At 35.9% G+C, this 12,357-nt stretch overlaps 1 protein-coding gene across 2 annotated transcripts in view; it reads left to right on the plus strand.

Annotated features, from left to right (window-relative positions):
* Positions 1–3,513: 3,513 nt before the first annotated feature.
* rtkna (rhotekin a) overlaps positions 3,514–12,357 on the plus strand; it is a 69,574-nt gene continuing 60,730 nt past the window's right edge. The window contains exon 1 of one of the 2 annotated variants that reach the window (XM_079871460.1): positions 3,514–3,867. In XM_079871460.1, the coding sequence (XP_079727586.1) occupies positions 3,757–3,867 (111 nt within the window). In that variant the 5' untranslated portion in view covers positions 3,514–3,756. The remainder of the gene's footprint in view (positions 3,868–12,357) is intronic. The other variant, XM_079871457.1, reaches the window with a different exon arrangement.

Here is a 12,357-nt window from a genome sequence, read left to right on the forward strand (position 1 = left end):
CATAACATAACACTAAATTTTGAAACTGGATATTTCCTTTAAAAACAAATTAAAGTCACTGGCTTCTCCAGTTGAATCATCACTTTCTCAAATTTCTTAATGATCAGAATCAGAATTCAGAAGAATTCTCAGTTCAGATTGGATCAGGACGCAGAAATCGCAAGGACATGTTTCTACATTAATGAAAGGTGGTGTACAGACAGCGTTGAAGAAGATCTTTTTTATTTTCTGTTTTCTTTTTGTTCTTTTTTTTATTCATTTACCAGGACAGTGCATATTAACAACAGTACACCTGTAACATGCCAGAATTAGCCAAGGGCTAGTTTTCATCTGTAGTCCTGTTGGCCAGTTGTACAATGGCACCCTAGGGAAAGCATAAAACCTTATAAACAATTGACAATAAAAGTACAACTGTAGTAGTACAGTTGTGTTTGTCCGCTACACAGTAGCTGCAGCAGAGGAACAATATGAAAGTGTTAAAGCTCAGTAAAATTAGTTCCGAAAAACAGCATAGTTATACGCACAGGCAGCAACAACAAAGAATTTGGTAAAAGCACAAAAGCAGCAATCTAAGTAGCATGCACTGTCAGTAAAGCAGGTTACAACATTTGTTAGATGCAGATTAAGATAATAAGCGTTAACATTATTAGCAAGGTCCTAAAAACATGCAATAATTACAGTTTACATCAAAGTACCGAAAAAAAGACACACATTCACAACTGAAACACAAGATGGCATCCAGAAGCGCTCTTCGATCAACAGTAAGCCTTTATGATTGCTTGACATTTTTGAAAAAGATTTGTGATTTTGTATTGCTCTCTGAGCATTATCTTATGCCCATTGTTGCACAACGTTTAGAACTGTACCATTTTGTCTAGTCACAACACATTAACTCATCTGCTTAGTAATTAGGCCTACAGTTACAGTATTTATAGGCCAATGATTTACCCCATTACAATAGTCCCTACAGTTACTGCTAGCTATCATAAAATTACACTTACTTGTAGGTTTAAAATTTAATTTCCAACAACAAATGTTTTAGCAACATATATATTTCAGTAAAATTATTGCGATCCTATTCTATAGCGCTCTGTTTGGCGAGCATTTGCGCATCATGGAAATATTTGCATGACTTTCTAATTTTTACAGAGGGAGAATATACCTGTGACATTTAAGTTATGCACTGAGGAAAACACCATGTCTCAAACGCACAAAAGATATACGCTATGCTGTTTGCCATGGTGGATTTGATCCATGATCTACCTTTAGGGCAGTTTAAGAATAGCGTGCACATCAAATTGATCTTGATTCATTGAATCTGGGTAAAATTAGCAGGATCGCATGAACTTAAATTGTCCTCATGGAACCGCTTTAGCCCCGACTGAATTGTTAGGTTTAGTTCAAGTCAGGTTTTGGACTGTAATCCCCAATAAGTTTTTGGACTGTAGTCCCCAGGCCCAATTTTCTAAACACAGTTTATGGAACAGGCCTCGGTTTTGTTTAATCTAGTCCCCATTTTAGTAGGCTATGTGACTTTTCTGACACTGAATCGTGTTTACGTGATTCCCATGTTCCATTTTGTCGAGTCAAGGTAGGCTAACTATGTATCAACGTGTTAAATGTTGCCTGTTTCATATAAACTGGACACAACGAGTGAAGTCAAAGTGAAGTCAATTAGAAGCTCTCACTTCCTGATGGCTGACCGTACTGCACAGACTCAAACTGAGCTTGACGACGTAGATGTGACGTGAGCAACCCGTCTGTCTTCTAGTAGCTGTGCCAAGAGAAATCTGAATCATTCCCTTCCGAAACTTGCAGAGACGGAGAGTGTGAGTAGGAGGTGTCCATGAGCTAGGAGCAGGAGCAACTTTATCTGTATTCTGATTAATTACTTTGTCATTTTGCCTCCACGTCCCCCCGATTGCCCGTGAGCTTCTCCTCCTGTCCATACGGTAATTTCTCTACTGCGCGACAGAGAGTCGCGTGGTTATGATGCAATTGTTAGCCTATTTTTACAAAAACTGCATCTACAGGGCCATAACGTAAGATACAAGGTAATGGAGCCTTTTATACATTTTCGTGCTTCTTTAGAAATATATAATGGACAAATGGAGTCTTTAAACGCCTCAGATGTAAAGTTATTCGCTGTCAAAGTGACGCCAAAATGAATGGGAGTCAATGGAATGCTAACAGCAGGTGGGGGTATGCTAATCAATGGCGGCGCCCGGGGAAGCTTCAATATTTTCCAAAACACTGCCCCCCTGGTTTCATATCCCCCTAAACCTGTTTAGTAGGGATGGGCGGATCGATCCTGAAGTATCGATACTTTCGATACTGACGTGGTATCGAAAAGGATCAATCCTCACATAAAAATATCGATCCAAATGTGTTTTTTTTTTACCAGATTTTATTTTATTAATTTAGCACGCAATTCAGTGCGTAAAATAAGCTTCTAAGTGGAAAAATAAGCGAATGTTAGCGGATAATTTTGTGGGATAGAACTTTTTCTCCTAGTCATCTGGATACAAGACGAAACCAATCAATCAGAGAGCGTTCGATGCTGGTGCTTCGCTGAGCTCACAGGCCCAGTGCGTTTGGGAAACGAAGCCTTGCCTTAGATGACAGAGAAACAACCGGGAGTTATTTCGCAATAAACAAACCAAAAGTGTATATAACGGTTCAAAATGTTGACGTCAGTAAGATTTTTTTAATGAAATTAATATTTTTATTCAACAAGGATCGAAATTGATCAAAAGTGACAGTCAAGGGTTTTACACTGTTTAAACTTTGTTCATCAAATAATTCTGCATAAAATGTATCGTGGTTTCCACAAAAATATGAAACATTGATAATAATAAGAAATGTTTCCTGAGCAGCAAATCAGCATATTAAAATGAATTATCATCATGACTGGAGTAATGATGCCGAAAATTCAGCTTTGACAGTTTACTATGGCATAGAAAACAGATAGCCTATGTTAAACTGTAATATTACAGTTTTTACTGTATTTTTGATCAAATAAATGCAGAAGAGAATTAAAAATCTTACAGACCCCAAACTTTTGAACAGTCGGCTAGTACTAGGCTGGTAGTAGTAGGCTAGTAGGGCCTACTATAATTAGGGTAGTTTTGTAAAAGTCACTGACTAATTAGAGGCGAGTTGAGAGCACAAATCACAAAATATTTAGGCCTAGTAGTCATGAAAACGTATTCAGATTTAGCATATATGATGCATTCACCTCATAAATCATGACACACTGCTCTAGCACAGGAAAGTGCATACAAGTTCAAGTGCATGCTTTTAAAATGAAGAAGTATTGGTGTCGATATCGGCGATACTGGCCCTGTATTTACTTGGTATCGGATCGATGCCGAAATTTGCAGTATCGCCCATCAATAACTGTTTAGTTGATATAGCCTAAGCCTACCGCTTATCCGCCGACAGAGGACGCTGTTGCTGGCTCACAATCTCGGAAAAAAACTTATCTGCTCTGGGAATTCAATCACACGCTCTGTAGATGCGAGATTAAAGTAGCCTGCTCTAGTGAGAGCAGCAGAGTAGCTTGCGATCATCCGTTTTTGCTGTTATAGTTTTTTAACAGAAAATAGAGGGATCGAGGGACGTCATTTATGAACGTGACTGTGACAGTGATCCGCTGCAACGTGGAGCGTCTCCAAACCAAACTGCGGCTTGGTCTCAGGTCTGTGAGAATAAACAGCGTTGTTTAGGAGTGAAGGATCAACTTAAAAATCGCGAATGTTTTGCCGAAATCAGACAGCGAGAGCGACTGTCGCTCGGGGCTCCGCGCTGGAGATGGAGATCCGCCGTGGAAAGTTCAGACAGAGTGTTTTCATGGAGACCCCGCAGGTAAAGAAGCTCCGGTGATCACTGTGTCCAGAGGCTCAGCTGGACTCTATGTGTTGGCTGTACAGTCGGCCGTTTACTTTTCCTATATTAACATTTACGAACACCAATTAGCTAATAATGTTTATTTTATCCATTGATAAAGGAGTAATTTATAGGTAACGGTAATTTCCTACAATCAGAATAAATGACGCAGTGCGAGTGGCTCTGTTTTGTCCGGCTTATTGTGGTGCTTAAAGTCAAAAGTGTTTGTTTAAGTGGTGTAACTGTAAAACAAACAAACAAACAAAAAGTACAGTGAAGAAATATTGTTTTAAATTATCATTGATAGGCTATTTGAAAGACATTTGTCAGTGTGGCTTAACCAAAACGCAAGAGGCCATTTTATACTAAACCTATAGACCTCATGACTGATTGAAGTTAAAATAATATTAAATTAAAAACATTAAATCCCCCCCCAAAAAAAAAAAAAAAAAAAAACTTTTTTGAAAATAGAGTCCTGTATTCAATGATTTTAGTACTTTTTAAGATTTTTAAGAAGATTTTAGAAAATTAGAATTTTAGAAAATTAGAATTTAAAAAATTATTCTTCAAAATTGACTCTTTGATTTTTTTTTATTTTTTTTTTCAAAAATGTGTGAAACAAACATGAATATATATATTTCATTAACTAAAACTTGACGTGTTTTATACTAGATATTTCTCCTTTATAATTTCTGATACTTATTTGTCATTGACCCCCAGTATCTTATCAAACACTGTAGATCTCTTGCATTCTTCCAAGGGGAAAGGGCTAAATGGCATCTGTATATGATTATCCCAGAGTAGGTTGAGTTAAAAGAGAACTCTGTCTAACCCCTAATTATTTTTATACGTAGCCTGCTGTGGTGAGATGGAAAGAAGCATGGTTGGTTCAGAATGTGGCTGTTGGATGTGTAGAGTCCCAGTGGCAGCTCTGGGCTGCTGTGCCTGAATTCCTTGTTTGGCTTGGGAGTTGGGACTGCTGCAGTGACTATATGTTTACATTTTAGTTGTGCTGGAGTATTTAAATCCACATTGATTTGACATTCAGGGATCTTAAATCTTAGGCAGATCTTGTCCTGAATGAACAGGAAAAGTCACATGGACTGTGTCAGCTTTTGATTCATTGGTTGTTTATAGCAATGGTTCTCAAGAGGCCTCAAAATGACTTAACATTTTTAAAGATATAAACATTAAAATAATCTATAATCTAAATCGTATACCTGAAAAAAAGGTAAATTAATAAATTCTTAAAATGCTAGGGGCAATTTTTTAAAATAAATATACTGTATATTCTGTTAGTTAGCCAAGCTCTAAAATATTTTATAGTGTAAAAAAAAATCATTTTTAAATCCTTAATCATTATATACAGTAAATTACAGATGAATTGAAGAGTCATGTAATTTCATTTGTATAAAAAGAGTGGGAACCCTGAAGAACATTCAGCTCCTAAAAATGTTGGAATTCTGAAATTTAATTTAAATTTGATTTTGATTTGAATTATTTGAGTTACTTTTTTTTAATTTAAAGAAACTGGGAATATATTTTCAAAGAAATGAAAACCTATAGCTAGGGGGCCTTCGAATATTGTTGTTGGGGGTCCAGTTGAAAAAAAGTTTGAGGACCATTGGTTTATAGTCTTCTCAGTCCACATTCAAGATTTTTGTTCATTCAAGTCCATGCAAGTATTATAAAATTACTGTCAGAGTTAGAAGCTCAATTAATAACAGTTAAAGGGAAAGTTCACAGAAAAATCTGTCATTTACTCTCACCCGTGTGTGTTAAATAGTTCTTATTTTTTATCACTGAATTATGTTCTGTTTTATTCTTTAACCGCTCTAATCAGAGTTTGCATTTCTTTTTCATTAATAAGATTTGCCTACTAGCCCCTATCAGTATCATTTAGGCTCCAAATGCACGTTTCTATTTCAGTCCCTCATTCAAGATGCATGTGACTTTACTCAAGTCATTGTGTGCTTTGTTGAAAAGCCTTTAAGACATCATATTACCCCCTATAGAGTGGATGAGATGTATTCTGTTTGATATCTTCACTGTGGCTGTTGATTGGAAATCAATATGGCCTAATGAAACTCTTTTTAAAGAGATCTTTTTACCTTTGCATACACACAGAGATGGGTGATCTGATTGAACTTTACAATATCTTGCCCCAGTTTGCAGTAGTACTGCAGCAGGCTGTGTGTGAAAGCTCAGGTGAAGCAATTATACTGAGCGGTAGAGGGAAGGAAGATTGCTGGATCAGTTAAGTAGACTTAAAAGCAGTAATGGAAAAATTGGCTCACAGATCTTGTGTAATGACTTTGTTTTATGCCAAGTCTCCAACAGACGTTAAACCTTTGCAGTGCACTTTTTTTAATTGCCAAAACTGATGCAAAATGCATCTTTCTTGGGTTGTTTTCTATCATACCAGTTGTCAATTTAATCACACTTTCATTTTTAGATTTGTCTATTTTGCATTTTTTTTTGTTTTGTTTTTTGGTTTGCTTACAACACGGTCCATTAAAACCACAGTGAGGGACTCTGCCACATATATCCCTGAAGGAAGTTAAAAGTGATGTAGTCTACACACCACCAGACACACCCTTCCACCCACACCACTTGCTTCTTTCCCAACGGAACTCTGCTTAATTCATTCTGTACTGGATTCTCCAAGATGATTGCTCACGATTATTGATGCTATCAAGAATTTTTTTTCTACCTGCATTGGTTTTGTTAGACAAGTTTCCCTCAGCAGGCAAAGTTTGCTTGATGTTTTACACAGCCTGAGTTGCTGTTTTTTTTCCCTGACTGATTCTGTATTTTTTTATGGTGATGTTTTCTCCATATTTGCTTTGAGCACTTGACCATACTCTGCAATTCCTTAGGGAAAGGAAGATATGCAGAGACAAACTACAGTTCAAAAGTTTGGAATTAGTGTGATTTAATCTATCTATCTATCTATCTATCTATCTATCTATCTATCTATCTATCTATCTATCTATCTATCTATCTATCTATCTATCTATCTATCTAAATTATATAAATACAGTATATATATTTAAAAAATAATGTTTTTGAAAAGACATCTCTTCTGCTCACCAAGACTGGATTTCTTTGATTAAAAATACAAAACAAGCAGTAATATTGTGAAATATTACAATTTAAAATAACAGTTTTTTATTTTAATATATTTTAAAATGTATTTTATCCTTGTGATGCAATGCTGAATATTTAGCATCATTACTCAAGCCTTCAGTGTCACATGATCCTTCAGAAAAAAATTCTTGATTTGATGCTCAAGAAACATTTATTATTATTATCAATGTTGAAAACAGTTGTGTACCATTTTTGATTCTTTGACGAATAGAAAGTTCAAAAGAACAGCATTTATTTGAAATAGAATCTTTTGTAAGTTGTAAGCCAAACCAAACTTTTGAACGGCAGTGTATTTATTAATACTTTTAATCAGCAAGGATGCATTAAGTGATTAAAAGTGACCGTAAATACATCTATAATGTTACTATATTTATTTATTTATTTGTTTGTTTGTTTGTTTGTTTGTTAAATAAATGTTGTTCTTGTGAACGTTCTATTCATCAAAATATTCCTGAAATAAAACACACCTTTTCTGTTTTCAACATTGATAATAATAGTAAATGTTTCTTGAGCATCAACTCATCCTATTAGAATGATTTCTCAAGGATCATGTGACACTGAAGATTGGAGTAATGATGCTGAAAATTCAGCTTTGCCATCACAGGAATACATAAAATAGAAATCAATTATTTTAAATTGTAATACCTCACAATATCAAATAAATGCAGCCTTGGTGAGGATAATATACGTCTAAACAATAAAAAAATCTTACCAACCTCAAACTTTTGAACAGTATTGTACCAGCTACTATATTAAAATATTTCTTGCTGTGGTTCGTGTTAGATGCATAATATAATACAGATGATTCTTTGTGCACTTCTATATCTTTAGCTGAAGATTTGTAATTCCACTCATATATTTGGCTTTCCTAGGACTTGTAAGGTCAAACATTATACTTATGTGGCGCCTCTCGCCATGTTCAGAATGAGGCAGTACATGCCATAAGCTATGAAGGAGTTGATATCTTGAAGAAATGCAAAAACTTCCCCTTCAGCATGTTAGCAGCACTGCCAGGCCCCAGAGAACAATGGGGAATCTTTCAGCACGGGGGCCCAAACAGGAGCACATGCTTTTGGATTTAAACGAAGGTCCCTGGCAGAAAGCCCTGTTAAGAGGAACCGGAGAGGAAGATAATCATCCACGCTCTGATGTCATAGGTGCCTCGCTCTTAGTTAGTATGCCAGGCTGAACCGTGAGAGCTAGGAAGAGGCGTATTGAGCTTTGCTTGAATTCTGTATGTATAAAAGAGAGGGGATGTTTTAGTGTCAGTGACAACAGCTTTTTTTTTTTTTTTTTTTTTGCTTTGCTTAGAATTGTTTTTTGACCCGAACCCAAGAAGCATATTGGCAAAAACCTCTAATAATAAGAACATACATCCTGTGATTGTGTTGTGAAAGAAAAAATGGAAGAGACCATAAGGGGGAGTGTTAGAAACATTGCATACGAGGCATTCCACCGAATAATTATTGACAACAAACGACAATCCCATTCTATAGTTTTGTTTTGCTGCCTATTATTCACATTTCTATAAACCATGCAGGAGTTTATCTCATGGTATTTAACACTTTTTAACCGTGTTTCCTGTATTTTCTAATTCATAGCCAAATAGTTTACAGGGTTTAATACAGTATGATACAAATACATAGTCAAATGCCAAAGATGCATAGTTTGATCTTTTAAGGGGTGGGTTACACAGCTTTCCATTGACACATCTTACCCCAATCTCCCGCATACAAGAATATTTCTATAGTGAGTGACATAAGATATAAACAGGTGACAGAATACAATACAGTATGTTGCAGTTCATTATAAATGTCATGTACTAGGTCTTTTAGTCTATGCTGTTTTCAGTTGATACAAGAACAAATTCACTAAACATTATTTGTAGGTCGTACACCATGCAATAAATCATATCAAGCCTTGTGCTTTGTTACTTTTTGTATGAAACAGTTTCTGTTAATTTTATTATGAAATTCAAACACTATTAAATGCTCTTTAATGTGGTGTGACACTGACAGATCGCTCAGTTCAAGGATTGCGGCAGAGCTGAGCTCACATTAAACTGACCGTCTCTTCAGCGTTACTACCAGTTATAGCATTAAATACACATGAATGAACATCAGAAGGTATGTTGAAAGATACCGTAAGATACAGTAACCTACCATGTATAGTTTACTGTATTTGTTGAGATTTTTTTTCTTCTTGAGGAAAATTTACATGTACTGTACCTGCTATATCTAAATGAATCGGTATCGAATCAAATTGAATTGAGATTGGAATAGAGTAGAATCACTAATTGTTCATTGAAATCGAATTGTGGAATTTGTGTTAATGGCCATCCCTACAATGTACAGCCGTGTTTAAGTTAGGCCTACTCTAAAAAAGTAATTAATATAGCTACTAATTACATCTTCAACAGTGTAATTAGATTACTATACTAATTACTCTCTAAAAGTATTTAAAAAGTACCAATTACTTTCTAAATCCCATATCAACCTCTACGAATTGAACAATGCAAGGACAGTCACGAAACTGCACTTTTGTTTCTTTCAGATAAACAATACATTTACATAAATTATTCTTCAACTTACCAAAGTGTGCAATGGGAGAAAGTTACATTAAAAACATATAGTTTAACATTCAAATTTGATGTTAAATCCACTATTGTTTTACATAGAATTATTGTATAGTCCATACAGTATTTAATGCAATTACATCAGAAGTAACTGTAATTAAATTACAGAAAAGTTAAGAGTAATCCCTTACTTTACTTTAACAAAGGAAAAGTAATTAGATTACACCAAATACATTACTAGTCAAGTAATTGCATACAAAATATTAAGAGCTGCTGTAAAACACTCTTAGCTACACATTGCGGATATTGGAAACAGGCACAGTATTTAGTTGACATTGACTTCTAAACATCCTTCAGTATTGGCATGTTTTTGTCCTAAAAATGATTTGAGGCTCAGATGTTCACCAACAGCAGGATGTCAAATAGTTCAGGACTCATCCCAGGATCTTGTGCTCAAGGACATCAAGATCAAGTCCAGTCCAATTTTATCTTATCTCACTTGTGCAGACCTGACATGGACATTATTCACACAATTGGACATGTCATGTGATGTTTTTCCTTGTTAGGCAGATTACTCGTATCTCCCGAATTACATCACAACCACAGAAATCAATGTTTCATTTAATTCCAGAAATGAAATGACTGTTTCATTTCTGTTAGATGAATGTTCTTCTCTCTCAGTGGGATGTTTTTGTCTCTTGCTGTGGTGTGTCTTCAGTTCAGTTTAATTTGTATAGTGTTTCCCAGAATGTATATTGTTCCAAAGCAAAGAGAACAATGGTATGAAAAATGTTGCTGCTTTAGCTCTAATCATGCTGTAACATTGTAGAATAAACAAACTCTACCAATGAATCGATTGACTTCCAGTCTTACATCCACCATAATGAGAATTTTTATTTCTCCTTTTCACTTTTATTGAAGTGGTCCATCCTCTCACACATACTGACTGTCTGTTTAATGTTTCAAGACATTTGTAACTGTGCACTCATAAGTTGTCTGATAATTTAAAATGTATTTTAGTGTTAATAATAAAACGTGTCACTTGTTAGCAAGACACATTTAATTCAATTCTGTCATCGTTTCCAAACGTGCATCAACACCCGGACAGTTAAATGTATGTGCAGACTAATGCTGAAATCATTGCCATATGTTGGATTTTACTCGGCCTCCAGCAGCTTCTTGCAGCTACAGTCAAATAACAAAAACAAAAAACAGAATTTTTTAAAGGCAGGGTTTCATTATCTAAATGACTCTGGCATTACATAATGCTTAACCTTGCTCTTTTTAGAAGGCTGAGTGTTTGTCTTGTAGCTTGAAGGAACATCTTTCAGACAGAGAGGGATGAGACAATGTAGAGGCCCAGACTTTTGTTAACGTCGTTAACTGTTTCTTAATCAACTCGGTTCAGCTTAAGGGGAGTCACTTCATTCATGCGTACCTGTCTGTCTAGAAAAAAGGATGTGAGTCACACACTCTTTGGCAATTGCATGCCCACACACAGCCCTGAAGTGATCACTGTTATAACAACAGCCACTGGTATTATACTAGTTCTAGTTGCTTGTGTTTGTGTCATAAGAGAGTTAATCCTCAAAGTGGATGCTTTCATAAACTCCATCCTCTTAAACATTTTAGTGTGTGAGAGTGTCAGTTGGGGAAACTACTTTGAAACTGTTAAAGCAGTTCAACTGCAGTGATGCTAAGCTAAAAGGTTTTAGTTTGGCACTTACATCGAACTACATTGAAACTATATAAGGGGGCAGTATCTTTTTAAATATAAATCAGATGATATATGCCTCATTTATTTTCACAATAAGAGCAGCTTTTTTAGGCACAAAAGTTAGAGAAAAGAAATCTTGAAAAAAACATATCACAGTTAAAAAAATATTAAGCAGCACAACAGTTTTCAACATTGATAATAATAAGAAATGTTTCTTTAGCACCAAATAAGCATTTTCTGTATTTTGTACGCTAGGAAGTTTGATTTAGATTTAGACTAAATTTGATTTAGTGAATGCATTTGTTTAGATGGATCACTTTGAACAATGATTCACAAAGATTTTATGTGGGAGTGAGAGGACAGACAGTGAGTTGATTATTCCCTTACACAAATACAGCTAGGCTACTTCTTCCATTTTGTTCAGCTTTGAAAAATAAACAAATAAACAATAAGGGTACATGGAGCTAAAGGCGCACCGGGGTAGAAGACGCATTCGACTTCATTCTCTTTTAAACCACTAGATGTCACAAAAATTCAGCTCAGCACTTTTCTTAACAACCGCTTTTGATGATGCATGTTAGCCTAGAAATCTAGACGCACCCTAGCGGCAGCAAAAATTATTTTGCAGCCAGGGTAGTCTAGCAACTCTCCGTTGACTTTCGTGCTGGAAAAACCTAAATTGGGTCAGGCCAATCACGTCGTGTATAGAGTAGGCGGGGCGGGCTTAACATGATGACGACAGAGTTGCGACGGTTCCCTGCTACTTGAAAACAAAGAATGGCGGCTGCTGCTGGAGAACAGTCTTTCGAATCGGCTTTGGCCGCGACTCTGGAGGACTTGGAGTTAAGTTTTTCTTTGAGAAAAGAGCAAAGAACGGCACTTAAGTCATTCTTAAAAAAGGAAGATGTGTTCGTAGTTTTGCCGGCCAGATTCAAATGTTGAATCTATCAACCAACGTAAGCTCCGCTGTTGGGAAAACGCTCTGGTTGGTTGAAGCGCTGTCCTATTGCGTGCAGAGGGAATTTGA

Source organism: Squalius cephalus (genome assembly GCF_949319135.1).
Source record: "Squalius cephalus genome assembly, chromosome: 5".
Lineage (NCBI taxonomy): Eukaryota > Metazoa > Chordata > Actinopteri > Cypriniformes > Leuciscidae > Squalius > Squalius cephalus.